The sequence below is a fragment of the Falco rusticolus genome, chromosome 8 (genome assembly GCF_015220075.1).
Source record: "Falco rusticolus isolate bFalRus1 chromosome 8, bFalRus1.pri, whole genome shotgun sequence".
In the NCBI taxonomy this organism is placed as follows: domain Eukaryota; kingdom Metazoa; phylum Chordata; class Aves; order Falconiformes; family Falconidae; genus Falco; species Falco rusticolus.
The window spans coordinates 20,583,500-20,601,735 of NC_051194.1; the positions used below are offsets into that span (position 1 = coordinate 20,583,500).

The 18,236-nt window shown below is 44.6% G+C and overlaps 1 protein-coding gene across 13 annotated transcripts in view; it reads right to left on the reverse strand.

Moving 5' to 3' along the window:
* LOC119152920 (protocadherin alpha-C2-like) overlaps positions 1-18,236 on the reverse strand; it is a 97,424-nt gene that overhangs the window by 39,601 nt on the left and 39,587 nt on the right. For 4 of the 13 annotated variants that reach the window (XR_005105980.1, XM_037398714.1, XM_037398713.1 and 1 more), the window contains exon 2: positions 1,197-1,255. The exons of 2 other annotated variants lie outside the window; for them this stretch is intronic. Coding sequence is in view for 8 of the 11 variants with exons in the window: in XM_037398714.1 (XP_037254611.1) it covers positions 1,197-1,255 (59 nt within the window). In the remaining 3 variants the exon portion in view is untranslated. Of the gene's footprint in view, positions 1-1,196; positions 1,256-9,843; positions 9,874-10,032; positions 14,101-18,236 lie in introns of those variants that run through there. 7 more of the 13 variants (XR_005105978.1, XM_037398715.1, XM_037398711.1 and 4 more) reach the window with 7 other exon arrangements.

The window sequence follows — 18,236 nt, forward strand, 5'->3', positions numbered from 1 at the left end:
TAGGCAGGAGAATTCCTGCTTCAGGATTTTGCTCCCAGACTGTTTATCCATTTTGCAGTAAGCAGTCAGGGATTACAAAATAACCAACAAAACAGCAGGAAAATAAAAGAAAGAAACCAGTTTGCCTAACAGGCCACAGAAACAAGCATGCTCTTTCTTTCTGTCCTTCTGGTGCCTTGAAGTTTAAGTTCGTTTTTATACAGCAGCCCAAAGCCAGCTGGAGCAGCACACTGCCTTCACACACATGGAGCACAGTCTCAGGGACAGACAGTGTGAATCTGAGTTTTGGTCTTCAATCTAATGAAGACTCCTTAGCCTTATGGATAATGGATAAGACGATGACAATGACTACAGTTCCCTTGCACCAACAACTGTGGGAAAACCATACCATCCTGCACTTTTGTAGTGCCACTAGGAACTACTGCAGCCTTGTAATTCCATCTAAACCTGTAAGGTAGCCTTATGACTTACATCAGATTATACCTGAAAATAAAACCAGATTTCTAACCTGCTCAGGAAGGAAGAGAAAAAAAAGTAGTTTTGTTTAGGCTCTACAAAAACAAATTTAGTACAAATCTCTTTTTCCATGTGTACTGATAGCAAATTATAGCAGAGACTGCTTGCGATTTTAGGCAGAGGACTTTCAAAGATGTATATAGAGATTTGGACAGAGCCTCATTTTTCCTTCTTTGAAAATCCATCTCATATCTTCAAAATATCCTTTAAACTGTATTAATCATCTTGATTGCACCATGTAGTTAATAGACCTACTACAGGAGCAGCATATTTTTATGGTAATGAGAGACAACAAGATGGAAAACACATCAATGCTGCAGACAGTCTATTGAAACCTATCAGCATTGATGATTACAGGGAGCTTTAAAGCAAACAAAAAGTGTGTAATCACAGTTAAATAATTCAACAATTGTAGGAATTATGCCTTGACAATCAATGTATACAAAGGCAGTAGGTAAACACAAAACCCCCACAGATGTACAGTAGTACGGTAATAGCATTAAGATGCAGTTGGACTGAATCTGTAACACTAGGAGATAGGCAGTGACAGCAACAGAACTCAGGTGCTTTCCATCTCAGGGTACAGATATCATCAGTCTTCAGAGGAGCCAGACAACTTTGTCCTTTTCACAGAGGACAAAGACAGAATTCCCCTTCATGTGGGGAAACAACATACATACCTTTGCATTCCTGCCCTTAGGGATGCAGAGTAGCGCCAGTCAGGATTGGGGTGTTTTGGCTGTAGAAACAAAAGCCCAGGGTAATGTTAATGTATGTTAAACGTGCTGAAAAGCATATACATCTGGCTAATTTTGTCAGAAGGGTCTATATGGAGCTACTCAATTTTTGTGAGCATTCAGAACCGCCAAATCTTTCTGCAAATCTAAAGAAATTTTCAAATGGACACACAGAGAGTGTCTGTAATAAAGTCGTTTGTATGGCCTTTGGCTAGAGGTGACCTCTGTGGAACGACATTTGATGCTGGAAACCTAAGGACAGTTATTTCATACATCCACCAGCATTATGGGCACAGGAAAAAACCCGCATCATAAATCCATAAAACATACTGTTTGTTTACCTGTTAAGGCCAGGAGAGACTCGAGCTCCTGCATGGAAGAGGATCTGCCTGAGGACGTGTCAAATACAGACCCCTGCGAAGGGGAAGGGGCATGTGGGGTAGCCTGTCTGCTGTGAGGTTTCTGCTGGCATTCAGCAAACTGTAGAGGACTGAGCTAGACTGAAGCAGATTTGCAGGCTGCAGCAAGTCTTTTACCAAAGGCAGACATGTTCTTTCATACAAACTGCTATGTTCTCTATATTCCTGAGAGGGCATCAGAGGTGGAATAGGAAAACAGCTAGCAATACCCTTTGACCAACAAACCTCAATATATGCTGATGTGCTGCAGAATGGCATGCTAAATAAGGAGATAATTAAGAAATTCTCTGTTGCTCAAAAATTGCTCCAGAAAATCTATTTTGCATTGTCAGGGGACAATCACAGTGATTTTCACCTACAGCCAACGAATGCAAGTTCAGGTTCTTTAAAATTAGGCCCTAAGCACATATCAAGGTTACTTCTCACTATTCTCACGACATTCTGTAGGTGGTATCACAGCCAGTGCTTAACTGCAAGCACTGGAATTCAAAGACATAACTTGCGTCCAGAAGCATAATGGACTATACTAATTCCTAGTGTGTCTTGTACAGTGCCAAGCATACAAATAATACATGACAGTAATGGTTTAATTCTTTTCAAGCTATTGGAGGCAGATCAGAAATTAATTTGGCCCCATTGTTTTGAAGAGAAAAAGAAAGTGTTGAATGCTCTGAATTATTTAAATCCAACTGTCTTTCCTCTTGAGGTTGGGGTATGCTTTTCCCTGGATCAATACGTTATATTAAAAAAAAAAAAAGGAACAATTACAACTTACACTAGCTCTCTATCACCATTCTGGGTCCAGCATCACTCAAGAGTGAGATGCTCTTGGATGATGTGCATCCTAGTAGTCTTTATGGTCTGAGTTACACAAAAGGGCGGAGAAGCTGCTATTTGCAACCACATATTAAACATCTATGCTAGCAATTTCCTCCCCATTTAGCCCCTAGTTCTCTGGCATGCTCAGGTTCTGCTGAGTTTAGCAGAATGCAGCGTGAAAAGGGGCCCATTATACATGGTTCCAGTATTTTCTGATTCATTCCATTTTGGCCCCAGTCCCAGGGATGTCAAAGCAACTCTAAGGTCAACCATGTAGTAACAGTCAGTGAAAGCAGGTAGAAAGTAATACACACTGATGAGACCCACTTCCGAGTTTGCCTTTCTTGATGTATGAAGGGTGCCAACACCCCAAGTTTTGGCTTTTACTCTGCTGGAGATTTTCTTATAGCAGGGGAACTACTGGACTGAAGGTGGGGGAAAAGCCTCTTTGCTCTTTTTTGCAATGGGAGAAGTGCATGTTCCCAATTTGTACAGGCTTATAGGCAGTGTGAGGAGGAGGAATCTTACTGCAGTCCCAGGAAAATACAGAGGAAGTGAAATTATATCAAAGAGCTGGAAAAGTCTGACACAAGTTGGGTAGGAGTGAGAAAAGGGGAAAACAGCCACTCGCAGTATATAGATTTTTGTTTTCTAGACGAGAGCTGGAAAGCTCTCAGCTGAGAAACAAAAATCTATGTTCTGTTGCAGTGGGAACTTTCAGGCACCAGATCATAACTGGGTGATGATGGCAGCAGAAACTTATCAGTTAGAAATTCATCATTTATTCACTTCACATGCACAGACCAACATTCACCACATCAATATAACAAACAGCTGCAACTAGGAGATTGTGGTATTTTCAAAGGTTACTACTCAGAAGCTGTGGCATCTTATGGCTACTCCCAAACAGTTCTCTGTTTGCTACTGCTCTTTAGGCAGTGCTGTAGTGCTGCTCCTGCAGAAGCAGAAAAAGGAAGATGACAAGATTGGGAAAATATACTCTGGAGGTGGAAAGATCTACTGCCACAGTTGATCTTCAGACCTTTCAGGGACTGGTTTTTTCAGGGGCTCAGTTTTTAACTGTGAAAAAGTCAGCGTCTGGGACTTCTCTACTTTCTGATGTCTTCACAGGAAGAACAGGCAGTTGGGCAGCAGCTTGACTTTGTCCAGACCTATTCTCACCCAGTTCTACCATGTGGACACTGCTTGACTGGGAATTTTTAGACCTCAGCAAAGCTGAGAAGCACATTTGCCCCACACTTGTGTTATCACAGGACAATGTCCTGTAACTGGCAAAATTGGTGAAATTCCAATTCTGTAAGCATGGCTGGCTTCTCCTTTTGTCCTGCTAGAGACTGAAATTCTTAAGATCCTCTGGTCACCAGAGAAAAGTTGTTTCAATATATCTTTAAATGAGATTGGGAAATGAGGAGCAAGAAAAGCAAAAAAGCTTGACCAATAATAGAAGTGACCGCATAACAGAAGGAAACCTGTTCAGTAACATCTTTCCCCAGATCAGATGCAGCAGCATTGCTTATAGAGCCACCAGGCACTCAGTGTCTGCATGCTTGGGTTGGCTTACATCTCTGGTTACCAACAGTCCACCTTTACCAGACCACCCACTGAAACCTGCCACATTGACAGGTGCTGTCACACAGCATGCAGTCACTGTGCCATGACACAATACGGCCCACGTCAAAGAGAGATGTGTCTTCAGCACAGTCCCAGGGGACAGAATTCTGCACAGCAGCTCTCAGTGGGCTCCTCTGCAAAGCCCCATCACAGACTTTGCTGTGAGAAGTGTAGCTGTGTCATAAATCACCACCACCAGGACAAGGTACAGCTGCCAGGAAGCACGAGTACAGAGAGGAATCACAAAGAGGAATACAGACTCTGAAGAGGTCCATTTGCTTCCTGGTTGTACATCCCCCTACTCTCACTACATCACACAATGCTGACAAAGATAATATTGTTCCTTTTATCTCCCCAGCTCCCAATATTACAAGACCCCGTTTCTCACAGGCCAGCTCATTCTACTAACTTTAACATAATCTTAGCCTCACATTTCCCTCAGAGATTTTTGGAGGCCATGTATCTCCTTACCACTCAATCAGTGGAGGTGAGAAAAGTCACACAATACGGCACAGAAGTAACCAACTATTCCCTGTTTCTCCCATCACCTGCTTTTTCTTATTTAGTAACAGTGCACATCATCATAGTTGTGCGATGAGTCAAAACCTATCCAGGTGCCTACAGAAGTGGTTGTCATTGCATCAGGTAAACACCTCATGGCAACAGTTTGCTCCTGCCGGTTCTTCCAGGCACCAGAGTTGCATTCTACCAATCACATAACCACAAGCATTAATGTTCCCAGTCATAAAACATCCAACCCTATTGGAAAGTCTGATAAGCAAAGTGAATGTATAATATACAATGGAATCATCTTAGCAGCAAAAAAGCTCATGCAAAATTCCACACAGTTGTTTTTAAATTGCACAGCATGGGTTAATTTAAGAATAATTTCACTGTTCATGGAAAATAAATTCAGTTGAAAATACATTGTTATGAACATTTTGCTAAGTTACCTTTGTTTTAGCTAATACTTCAACACAGGAAGTTTCCCTGGGATAGAAGGAATTTCCAAATATTTTTAATGTTGTCCTAATCCTGTATTCATGAAAATCAGTGCAAAGGCTACCATTCACTTCAGTGACTGTTAGAACAGGGCCTGCCTGAGGCAGAGAAGTGCGAATCAAACATTTACAAAGAGTTACCAGGTGATGAGACTGCTAAAAACTTCCCACTCCATTCCTATTTCCATACAAACGCACGACAGAATGACAAGGTATACTATCAAATACATCCGCTTTGAAGCAATAATAAAAGGCATTTTAGAACCCCTGACCGCATACAGCTCTGCTTATTTTCCAGTGAGACAATGCTGACAGATGTGGTGAAACAGAGGGTTCTATTCCTGGTTTTCTTCTGTAAATGTTTAGAATTAATTCTATGTGGAGAACAAACTATTTATAGACTGAACATGTGTTTATCATACAAGAAATCAGAATGGAAACTGGAAAAGAGTGTAATTCAGAAGCCCAAAGATTTTCTTCCTGGAGTGTTCATTTGCATTCCTCACTCTAAGAAAACTAAGGTGAAGGGAACGGGCAAGTGCTTCTGTAAAGTATATTTAATTAATTCCAAGAGAAGGAAAACACTTCTGCTTAATATTGAATGCAAATTTCTGCTGGCACAGCAGTAAGCATCGAACCAAGAGTCTGACTGCACGGAAGCACAGAGCACTGACCCTGCTTAACAGAACAGGTTCAGATACTGCCACTAAACAAAAGAACAAACATTTATAGTTAACCTTTAAAATGTCAGTGGGATGGAGAAATTCTTAAAGGCTTAAGTTCTTGAAATGAGATTGTAAGATATTAATACCTTTAAAGCCCTGAGAAATCTCTTGGAAAGACCGCTCCAGACAATGCTGCGGGTTTACTAGATTTAGACACTTCAAAACATGCTTTCATTTTAAAGCAGTATCAAGATGTGTTCAACTCAAGTGTTTGGGTTTTTTTCTGTGTGTTAGCAAGCTGGTTTTGAAGTGCAAAATGCAGAGAAAGAGCCAGAAGCAAAGCAAACAGCCATAAAACTGCAGTGAAACCCTGCATTTTACCATCACTAATATGCAGCTTTTGTTTCACTTTCTGAAAAGTGTCCATAGAGTACCATTCAGATTTTTTTCTGAACATCACATGAAACATCATATTTTGTCAGCCATGTGTCACCACACAAAAAGGGGTACAAGGCAATGCACAACAAGAACAGTTTTCAGCTAGTTCTCTCAAGTATCCAGACTGTCCACTCATCATTAGGAATGTGCCAGGCTGCCTTCTAGAGCAGAAATCTGCTGTTAAAACATGTTGGTTTGATTGTTATTCCCTGCATTGAAGGGAAAAAGTTGTCATGAGATGCAAGACATAATGAATGAACTTATCCACACAGAATGTAAGAACAAGACGGCAGAGATGAAAAGGACCAAACACAACCCAGACATTACTCAGCATCTTCACAGGCCTATAAGGAAGGGGACTCCAGACTAAAGCACTGAAACCTTTCCTGAAAATGATGGATCATCGCTACAGCAGTGCTCAGTAACTAAATCACATCTCCACACACCCCCTTCACAGCTGTGGGCACCCTCTTTTCGGAAGGCAGGAATCCAGGCTGCCCGTAACCTCACACAGCACCAGCAATGAAGCCACAGTATTTTGGTGTCCCTATATTCTGCCTGTGCTGCCTGCCTGGTCACCCTGCAGCACTCACCTGGCCGATGAGACAACAATACCCATTAACCCCGCATTTGGATCCTTATTACCAGGCTCCTGCCAGCAATAACTGTTTCTGAGGTTTTCAGTGCAGCTGTAAGCATTGGTACCTTTCTTCTTTTACAAAACACACTTGGTTTGAAATATTCTTAAGAACCTATAAAGCAGGGGTCCTCAAACTTTTTAACCAGGGGGCTGGCGTGCGGATGAAGTGGCAGGCAGTCATCTGCGGCTGCTTGGTTTCCCCCCCAACCCCCGGTGGGGCGCGAGCGTGTGTGTGTGTGGGTGTGTGTGTGTGGGTGTGTGTGTGTGGGTGTGGGTGTGTGGGTGTGGGTGTGTGGGTGTGGGTGTGTGGGTGTGGGTGTGTGGGTGTGGGGGGGTGTGTGGGGGTGTGGGGGGGTGTGGGGGGGTGTGGGGGGGTGTGGGGGGGTGTGGGTGGGTGTGGGTGGGTGTCTGTGTGTCTGTCTGTGCGTCTGTCTGTCTGTGCGTCTGTGCGTCTGTCTGTGCGTGTGCGTGTGTGTGTCTGTCTGTGCGTGTGCGTGTGCGTGTCTGTAAATACCGTGGGTCGTAGTTTGAGGACCCCTGCTATAAAGGACCATATAGGCAAACAAGGTGAATGCAGAAGCACAGGCTGTCTTGGAGACACCCTCAGAACACTAGCAGTACAAGTCAGAACAGTCACACAGGTATCAGCACTTCAACAGAGACAAAGAATTCCCTACCTAACCTTAATACACAGAGCTTTCCCTTCCATTGCATCGTTCTAATTGCCCAAGGAAATCAGTCACCACTTAGTGTAAAGTAATTAACATCTTTGACCTTACACGGAAATATGAAAAGGACCTTATTGCATCAAGAATTAGGGATATTTATCCCAAATAATTTTGAAATATTTCTCCTCTCACTGTAAAAGTATTTGCAAAATATTAGCATTTGTGAAACCCTATGTACGATATGCACGCATAGAAAGCCCATTCATCTGGCCCCATCCTTACCACTTAACAGCTATTAGAAGATCAATTTCCAAAAACTGAAAAAAAAGTTCATATGATCCAAAAGTAACATATACATCAGAGATTGATTATGTAAACCAATGCAAGGACAACGATGCCTGTTGTTATGCTTCACAGGTGAAGGCATGGGCTTTTAAAGACTGATTAGAAGTTCCCTTTAACTAAAAAGAGGAAGAGCTCTCTGAAGATCTAAGAATACAAAGATCATTACCCTTATAAAGTAGAATTCAGTGTTGCTAAGCAATGGATGGCGTCTCCAGTGCATATGCTGAGCTTGAAACAAGGGAAAGACATGGTTTTATAGTATGTAATTAGCTAGGAACTAGTAATTAGTGAATGCCATTACATTCACCCACTTTCTCATGTATACCTGGCATCGATACATCTTCATAGTATGTACTACCACGGACAGTTTAAGAAGCAGAGACCCAAGAAAAGAACTTGTGATGAGTAGAACTTGTCAGAATTTCACTTCTGTTTAAATCATACAGAGCTATTTGAATAATTGATTCCTCTTTTGGATCATAGCTGCTCACAGACAGGCATTCATTAGTCTGTTCTATACATCTCTTTACTTTTATATCCCAAGTTCGGGCTGGCTTTGCTGCCACTGCCCAATATACACTGGTGTTCAAAAATTGCTAATTCATTGCATTCAATGGATTGATTCCCAAAACGTGATGGGAATCTGTCTGTTACACTAATTTACTACTGTCCTTGCTTCCAAAGCAAAGCCATTTTCAGCTATTGCTTCTCTTCCCCCTCCCCCAAAAATCAGATGTGAAGTGTTTATTTCACTCTGATTCTTCAGCATACATGCTTATAGAGTATGTCTCATGTTCCCTCCTGTATCAGAGACTCCAGGCATTTTATTATACTCAGAAAGATTTTAACGTACAAAAACTGTGCAGAAAGAGAAAAAATACTTCCCCCATACCCTGCCACTGTGACTTACAAAAACCTCACTGCATTAATTTTAAATGGCTTAATTTTGAACGGATGATAATTACTCTCTAGAAGCATTTTAATGGAAGATTTGCTAGCCCTTAAGATTTGTGCATCTTTGTGCAACAAAACAACAGTTGCAAAAGATGCCAACATCTTTATATGTGAATAAGTGTAAGGAAATAAATTATATTTCTGTGGCAAGAACACACAAGTCAGGCTCCTTTCTATCCCACCACAGTTACTCCTCCAGCTTTCCCATGTCTTGAGGCATAGCACACATTAATGCATGAACTGATCTTATGCCTGTCACAACTATAGGATACAAGCAACACACAGTAATGGCAAAATTTTCCTTTTGTAAATGAGAATTAGTCTCTCCTGTGTGTGCTTCTGGGTTTAGCTTCAACATATGCAGAAAGGAAATTACAGAGCGTGTAAACCACACACTAACTGCAGAGTGCCTGTGTGCTACCATAAAGCAACCATTAATTCTTCACTGTGGGAAATATTGAAAAGGTTAATACACTGCTGATCAAACCATAGGTATTAAACAATTTGCAGTAGCAACCCAGCAGGTTAGAAGTTATCACATTGTAACATAATGATGGTAACTTGCTGTAATTCTCTACAAAGACGTCACTGGATTTTCACTGTCCAGGAAGCATGAAATGCAGAATTGGGTTGAACAAACATTATCAAAGGAGGTAATGCAGTTTTCAGACAACTAAAACATGCCCACATTAGTAAGCAAAGCATATTATTGCAATGATCTACATTCAACAGCTTTGCCTAGGTATAAAGTCAATGAAGTAGCAAACATCTATAACTGCCATAAAGTTAGCTATCGATTTCCAGGATAATCACTTTTTTTTAAATTACTTTTTCCTGCAATACTAGTTTTAGCATTAAAAATTTAAGACCACATGTGTCATTCCCTAGCACTCTGTGGCAGGAGGCAATTTTAGATCTGTAAGAGAAAAGGGGAAAAAACAATACTCTATACAGCATACACTGCAAAAATGATGTGAATCCAAACAACAAATGCATGTACTGAACTTACCAAGCAGACCCTGAAAGTCCAAATATTTACCTAGAAACAAAACGCATCGCACAGATTAGATTCATTAGAACCATGTTTCATAGCTGTATGTCAGTGAGCCCAAAAGGGAATATGCTTAATCTTTGAACCTCTGCTTAAGTACAGATTCACTCAGAGCACTGTGCTGACCATTTATCAACGTAGCCTCACCTCGTTAGGAGTAATGGAGTCATTTTTTAGTATGATCAGGTTTTGTGCACTCTGCCCACTCTGTCCTGTCAGATGCCTCTCAGTCACCACTGCAGAGGGGCCAGTAGTTCCTGTTGGGCCACAGGTATTGTAAAACATAAAAGTGTCACTTCCTGATCCTGCAGTTAGGCATGCCTTATAGCAGTAGGTCTTAGTGAGAGACCCATTGCCCCTCACTTCAATGAAATGTGGTTGTACTTTTAAACCGTGGGGCAACCTAGCATCGATGTTGTTGTTGGCCTGCTTGTATAATTCAGCAGGGCACCGTTCTCTGACCCCACAGAACCCTGCACAGCAGGAGTCCCCATACAGACTGTATCTGTAGCACTTGATAACAGTAAGCCCAATGATCGTGAAAAGGAAAACGAAGGAGATAGCGCTCAACGCGATAATGAGATAAAGAGTGATCTCTGAGTAATTGCTCGGACTTCTAAAGTGCCTTCTTGTATCAGGGATGATTTTTGAAACTCTGTCCACCACAGCAACAGTGATGGCTACTGATGAGGACATCGGTGGCTCTCCATTGTCTCTCACCTCCACCGTCAGGTTGAAAGTAGGCATGGTGTCCTCCCCCAGTCTGCGAGTAGTCCTAATCTCCCCAGTATGTAGCTCCACCCTGAACAAACCTGGATCTGAGGTCTGCACCAAGTAGAAGAACAACCAGGCATTTTGTCCTGAGTCCCCATCAATGGCTATAATTTTGGTGACCAAATATCCAGCATATGCCGAGCGTGGGATCATCTCCAGGGCTGTTGAAGTGTTGGTTGAGGTAGGATACAGTATCTGTGGAGCATGGTCATTCTCGTCCATCACATAGATGTGGACAGTGACAGTGCTGCTCAGTGGTGGGATCCCGGCATCCTGTGCCTGGACAATCACCTGGAACTCCCTTAATGTCTCATAGTCAAAGGACCTGACAGCATACATGTTGCCGCTATCGGATTTAATAGAGACATAGGAGGCGACAGGTAGCCCTTCAATCTTCCCATCTATTAAAGAGTAAGACACATGGGCATTTTCGGCGACATCTGGGTCGGTAGCTTTGATAGTGCACAGCAAGGCTCCAAGGGGGTTGTTCTCAGGGATGTAAACCGAGTACACAGGTTCCTCAAAGTGTGGAGGATTATCATTGATGTCAGAGATCTCGACATGGATCACCTTCTGGGAGGAGAGAGGGGGGCTTCCAGAGTCGGTAGCTGTAACTGTGATGTTGTACGCTGCTGCTTTCTCATGGTCCAGTTTGCCCTGGGTGATCAAGGTGTAGGAGTTCTTGAAAGAGTTGAGCGTGAAGGGGAGGCCAGGGGGAATACGCAGACTCACTTGCTTGTTCAGCCCTGAGTCCTGGTCAGTGACGCTCATCAGGGCCACCACAGTTCCTGCTTTTGCATCCTCTGGCACTGGGCTGTACAGGGAGGTCAGGACCACCTCAGGAACATTATCATTAGCATCCACAATGTTGACCAGCACCTTGCAGTGCCCAGCCATAGAGACAGGGCCCTGATCAGTGGCTTGCACATAGATCTCATAGGAGGATGCCTCTTCATAGTCCAAGGTACCATTAACACGCACCTCCCCTGAGTGTGGGTCCACACTAAAGAGCTGCCTCACCTTCCGTGGGGTGTAGCTGCCAAAGGAGTAGATCACATCCCCGTTGGAGCCCTCATCAGGGTCTGAGGCATTGAGCTTGACCACTAGGGTGCCAGGTGGGGCGTTCTCCAGAAGGCTCACGGTGTAGGTGGAACGGTCAAAGGCAGGTGGGTTGTCATTGGTATCCACAACTCGCACAGAGATCTGGGCCGTACCGGACTTGGGGGGGTCCCCACCATCCACAGCAGTGAGCACCAGCTGCTGCAGGGCACTCTGCTCCCGGTCCAGCGGCTGCTGCAGCACCAGCTCCAGGAGCTTGCTGCCACTCTGGAAGCCTTTAAGGTCCAGGGCAAAGTGGCGGCTGGGGCTGAGCTGGTAGCTCTGCACAGAGTTGGTGCCCACATCAGGGTCCTGGGCGCTCTCGATGTGGAAGCGGGCCCCGGGCACGGCAGACTCACTGATCTCCAGCCGGTAATCCTGGCGGGGGAAGCACGGCGCGTTGTCATTGATGTCCAGCACCTCCACCTCCACGTTGTGCACCTCAATGGGCTGCTCGATGACCAGCTCCAGGCTGAGGAAGCAGGCGGGGCTCAGCTCGCAGAGCGCTTCGCGGTCCATGCGCTCCCGCACCAGCAGCGCGCCGCGGCCCAGCTCCAGCTCCAGGTACTGCCGGCCGCTGCCCGAGGTCAGCCGCGCTCCCCGCGCCGCCAGTCGCCGCGGATCCACGCCCAGGTCGCTCGCCACGCTGCCCACGAACGCACCGAGCGGCAGCTCCTCCGGCACGGAGTAGCGGAGCGGCCCGCCCGCCGCCCGCCCGGCGCACAGCCCCAGCAGCGGCAGCAGCCCCAGCGGCAGCAGCCCCAGCGGCAGGCCCAGCACCGCCGCCCCGCCGCGGCTCCGCCGGGCGGCCGCCGCCATGACCGGGGCAGGGGGGGAGCTGCCGGAGCCCGGAGCCGCCTCGCCCGGCCCTGGCCCGGCCTCACTCCCCGCCGCCCGGCCGCCTCATGCAAGCGGCGAGCAGCAGCCGCCCGCCGCCTCCAGCGCCGCCGCCGCCCGGTCCATGCTCGCCGGCTGCTCCGAGGAGGAGGCGGAGAAGGAGGGAGGAGGGACCGGGGCTCGCCGGATCGGCTTTCTGCTGCTCCAGCTGCCGCGCGGGAGGAGGCGGGGGAGGACGTTAAGCCGCGGCCGGCTCAGGCTCAGCACCTGGGCCGGGAACGGCGCCCCGGCGGCCGCGGAGCCGCCCCCCGCCCCGGCCTCACCCACGTGCTGCGGCCCCTGCGCGGGCCGGACCCCCGCTGCCGCCGGCCGCGGGCTCCGTGCGCCGAGCCGGCCGGGGTGAGCTCCCTGCCGCCGCCCCTCGCCGCCGCCCCAGCTTCACTGCTGAAGCTTCGGGGCGCGGGGAGGAAAGGGGGTGGGGTGGGGGTGGGCGCGGGGAGGGGAGGGCCGCAAACAGCCCGCACTCCCGGACCTGCTGCTGCAGTGCTGAAGTACATCCGCTTGGGAGGGTTAAATCAGCGCAGGGCTCCGGAAAAAAACGGGCCTCCAGCCAGGTCTGGTGCCGTCTGTGTGTTGCTGCAGTGTGTTTGACGACCTCTTTCTTGGAGACCTGCCCCCCTGCTCCCTCGGAGATTCATCCTTGCTGCAGCACTGTCCCTTGCCCAGCCTCCGCGGAGCCCCCCAGCCCCGCTTCCACCCTCCTCCCGCTGGGCTGGCAGAATTCTGCAAGTCACACCCACGAGTTATGAGCATTTAAGGTGGGCTCCAGTTTCTCATCCAATGCAATACACAGGCTCAAGAGGATCAAGTGAGCTGGAGAGAAGATGGAACGCAATCAGTTCTCCAGTTACAGTTTTTCCCTCCTCTACCCTTGTGATGGAGGACTGACAAAAGACAGGGCTGTGAAATTAAACTAGCTCAGCAGTGGGGGTGAGAGTGTTGCAGCTGCTATGAGTTGTACCCCAATGCCACAAACTTCAGCAAAGACAGACTTAAGCATTCATTCATACAACATCTAAATTACTAAGCTGACATATTCAATGAGACAAACCACAGGACATAGTCCTCCAGGCAGGCAACTGTTACATCTACTACCCAGTGCAGAAACTGCTTCCCTGCTAGTATTTCTCTCCCTGTTGTTTTTTTCCTTGCTTATGCCACAAAGTCTTCTGGAATGTCCAGTGGATCCTCTCTGGATCGGGCTGGTCTATCAAGGGAGAGGGCGACCTCAACATTCAGCTAAAACCTCTTTTGTTGCCTTTTGTGGACCTGGGCACCCCTCACCATGTGGGATGACTTTTGAGAGCACAACCATACGCTCTAAATCCTGAAAGTTTTTACTATAATACCTGATGCACAAACCCCAGAGAGCAATTGCCCTAACTCTGACCCTTAGCACTGCTAAGAACAATTGCCCATCTACCAGCTTTTATCAGTGGCCACCATTATCAGAAGAGACAATATTAAGAGCAGGATTACCTGACACGTGTTTTGGCTGATGAGTTCATTTACTTCTCAGCTCACTTTTGTGGCCCAAATATTTGCCCTCACATCTATTCTAATGTGACCGGTACCCCAGTGTCTGCAAATACTGCTGTGTATTTGAATAAAAAAACCCCAACCCTGTTTATCTTTCCAAGTATGATAAATGTAGGTCTGTGTGCAGACCAAGAAGGGCAGATAGAGATGCCAAGTGCCTAGAACATCTGGAAAATTGCCCATTTCATCCAGTTGTCTAAACAGGAGCCAAACACTTCAAAAAAAAAAAAAATCAGCTTCAAATTTTTGGCTAGCCACCCACCTTTAAGATCACAATATTCACAGATTTAGAACAAAATGCCTTGACAGTCTCACAAAAATAAAAGCCAAAACAAACCAAAACAAAAAAACCCCCCAACCTACACCCTGCTAAAAGCTATAAAAAAGCTACAGCAGCAGTAATATACATGGATTATGTGACCGTGTGCCAAAACAACTTGCAGTCATCAGGTAAAGCAAAAGCCTGAAGGGTCACACCCTCAGTGTTCCAGACAACCAAACAGTGGTTTCATCCACAGTCCATGGATCATTTCTGCCTCATACCTCCCATGTGTACAGCCAGAAAGTCCTCTAACAAACATACAGCACACCAATAAAAGACCAAAAGCCACAGCAACACTGGCAACATCTAAGGCCCTGCCTTAAGGAACACGTTTGTAGAAACTCTCCTGGGAACAGAAAATGCCCATTCTAAGAGGCGGTGGGTGCTAAGAACAAGAATCCTCTCGGTAGGCAATGCCTTTCTAGCCACAAGTTAATTTTATTCACAGTGTGTGAATGAAACACACCAACCACATACAGGGGCTTTTAATACCAGCGAGGGATCTTTCACACTGTTCCTAGACCCCAGTGAGTTACTGTTAAGAGTGTTACATGTTATATGTTATAGACATTCAGGCTCTGCTCCAGTGCATTCCAGCAGGTCCCCCAGCAAGGAAGGGCTGATGAACACTCAAATCCTGGCCCACTTCAGCATTTACATGCTACCTAGGTCCATCTTTCCTCACGTCCTGTCTCTCTGTGGACAGCTAAGACTGTGTATATCAGAAGTTTTGCAAAACACCACAGAATGTAAAACTGAACAGAGATATCATACACACACTTAACCAAGCCATTCTAGAACATACTCCATAATATTTACATTCCCATCAAACATGTTTCTAAGCCTCAGGTTCTTAGAAAATTTTCCTAATTTCAGAATCATAACTCCTGGCTCCTTGCATTTTTGTAAGTTTTATAGCACCAATAAAATAGGTACTCTGATTTTCATTTTACAGACTAATACTGTAACTTGGCTTATTTACAGTACCACTGTACAAATGTAATAGCCTTTCTCAAAATGTTAGCTTTATACAGTTTTTCTGGCTATGCAGTTTATAAGTGATATACTGAAACTGATTAAATGTTCCCCAAGTCCCTTTAAAACTGTACAAACATTCATTGATGGCCACAATAATTTTAGTTATTTCCATCAGCTTTAATGGTAATGCTGAGTCAGTTCTGCAGGCCTCAATTTTCAATTCAGGAAAAACTTCCATTGAGAAAACATTTCAGGATCTGGTCTGTAGTAATATTGATTTTTCTAAGTGAAAGGAAAAAATTGAAACATAGAAAAACATAATTTTAGTTTCAATTGAATTGAGGCTTAGGGGCACTCTAGTTCTCTTTTCCCCAGAGTTTGTTTTCCAGTAGTTTCTTGAAATTTCATGTAAGCATCAGATTTTGAAACACCTTCAAGGCTCACCAAATAAATATGTACCCAGTGGGTTCAGATTAGTGCATGTGAGCAAGAGAATAAGAATCTGTCCCTGCAGCAAAAACAGTTGATAAAACATACCAGGTCCAAATATCCATTTGCTGATAAATCTGGTAACCCCTGACGTGACTGGATACTCTCTGTGTGCAGTATCTATACATATACAGGCCTATTGGGCTTTGCTGACATACAAAAATTTTATTTGTCACCACTTTAATTAGCTTGGTTAAATTAAATGGTATGAGTCCTTTAACATGAGCATAAATGTATGGGTGTAGCAAAGAATACACTGATTTTATCAAGTCCTGCAGAAGAAAATTGAGTATATATCAAAATAGTAATACACCGATACATACCTATACCAGAGGTTGTAGTAATACAACTATTTTAGTATGAAAAGTCCTCACATTCCTATGTAAGCCCTCCTTGAAACAGTCTGACCTATAGGTATGCCTGAATTAGTAGCAGTGTAACACAGTGTCACAGAAATATTCCTGTACTGATATTTCTCTTGGTAGCGATACAATTATACACAGATAGAGTTGTGTAGGTATTTAGGGCCTTGAAAAGCTCATCCATTTCAAATACCACCTGTACAAGGAATGCTTTTATATAACATTGTAACTAAAATCACTAAGTTTGCCTGAGCAGCAATAAATCTGTGTTCAATTTGCTTCATTGCATAACACTATGCAGAGTCCTTCCTCTGGCTATTTTTGAGTGTCACAAAACAAAAGGAGAGAGAAAGACATATTAGAAAACAGGAATGTGAAAATACAACATGTTAACTGAAGAACTCTAAGCTATTTCAATATCTGAGAAGACATTTCACTTCTTTGTAAATAATTTCACCCACAGTAACTCCCATCCCTTAAACATAATATCCAACGACGCAGTGTCATGATGTAGCTCCTTCCTGAACTGGTGAGAAGTCACCAGCTCCAAGGACCAGGCCCTAGATTTTGCAGGTAGTCTTGTCAGCATGTTGTTTTTTAGCAACAATAAGATTGCTGGCATACTATATAAATGCACACACAATTTCTGCCTACTGATAAAACAGTGTGCAAAAGAATATGGAGACAAATCTAGAGAACCCAAGCAGGTAAGCAGTGTCATTCTCTAGAAAAACCTAGAGTCCTCTATGTGCCTGCTTAGATGTGGTGCCTGCTTACATGTGTGCCTACAATTTGTCTGCCTTACTTAGAATGAAATCAAGTCCAGAGGAAAGGAGCATCCATCAGTCACAGGCCAGGTTACATCAACCACATTGGAAAACAATACCCGCAAACTGTAAGGGAATGATTCAGATTTGTGAAGTTTCTTATATACAGTTTTTGCCAGTGAGATGGTGGACTGTAGCACCATCTTCTAGCCCACAGGTACTCATGAGATCTACAGAAAAACCATCATGATAATTTCAGGGGATGCTCACACCACTGCTACAGTCCAACCCATCTTTCACTTCAGTCTCTTGGGATTCCTGCATTCTTCCAAACTCTGCTTACTTCAGTCATGCCCCCTCTCTGCTCTTCTCTGAAGGAGAATATGTACAAGGTTGTTTCTGGTGATTTCCCATGTCTCAAGTACTATCTCAAGAAGATGCTACCTAGAGATGATAAGGCAATGTAAAGGCACAAGTTAAAGGGATCCGTACTCTACAGCAGCTCCCTGCCTGACAAGCCTCCATCAGTCTCAGTTTAGCAATGTGAGCTCAGAGATCCCAAAATATGGGAGTAGGTTTCGCAGTCAGAACAGAGCCAACAAGCAACCTCTTAAATAAGGCCCTGCAACTGAACCAGATCTCTTCCAGTATATGGTTTGCATTCTCTGTGTGGGATTTTCTGGGGACATGGGATTCTCCTCCTTCCTAAAAATACTGCAAAATGCCCAACTGCATAATGTAAAACCTACTGTTTCTATACACAGCTGCTTTGCTCCTATGTTCGAGTCACCTTCCACATTTGAATTATTTGTTGACAAGTCATCTTTTCATATGCAACTTGCCTCCTCCAGTGTTTGAAACAGGCCTGGTACCAAATTGCTCAGTTTGATTGGCTCTATTCTTTCATATCTTTCCCTAAATCAGTTTTTCACATTGGTATGAATTAAACTGGTAAGAATTTTTTAATTATTTTTTTTTTTTGTACCACAAACTTCTGAAGGCAGACTCTTTAAAACATTGCTGTTATGGGAACCAAAGCTGCTAAACATCCAGAAAAAATCCTGTTTGTATTTAGGTCACAATTTCTTTGCAGTATACTACTACTTATTCTAGAAAATAGTATGT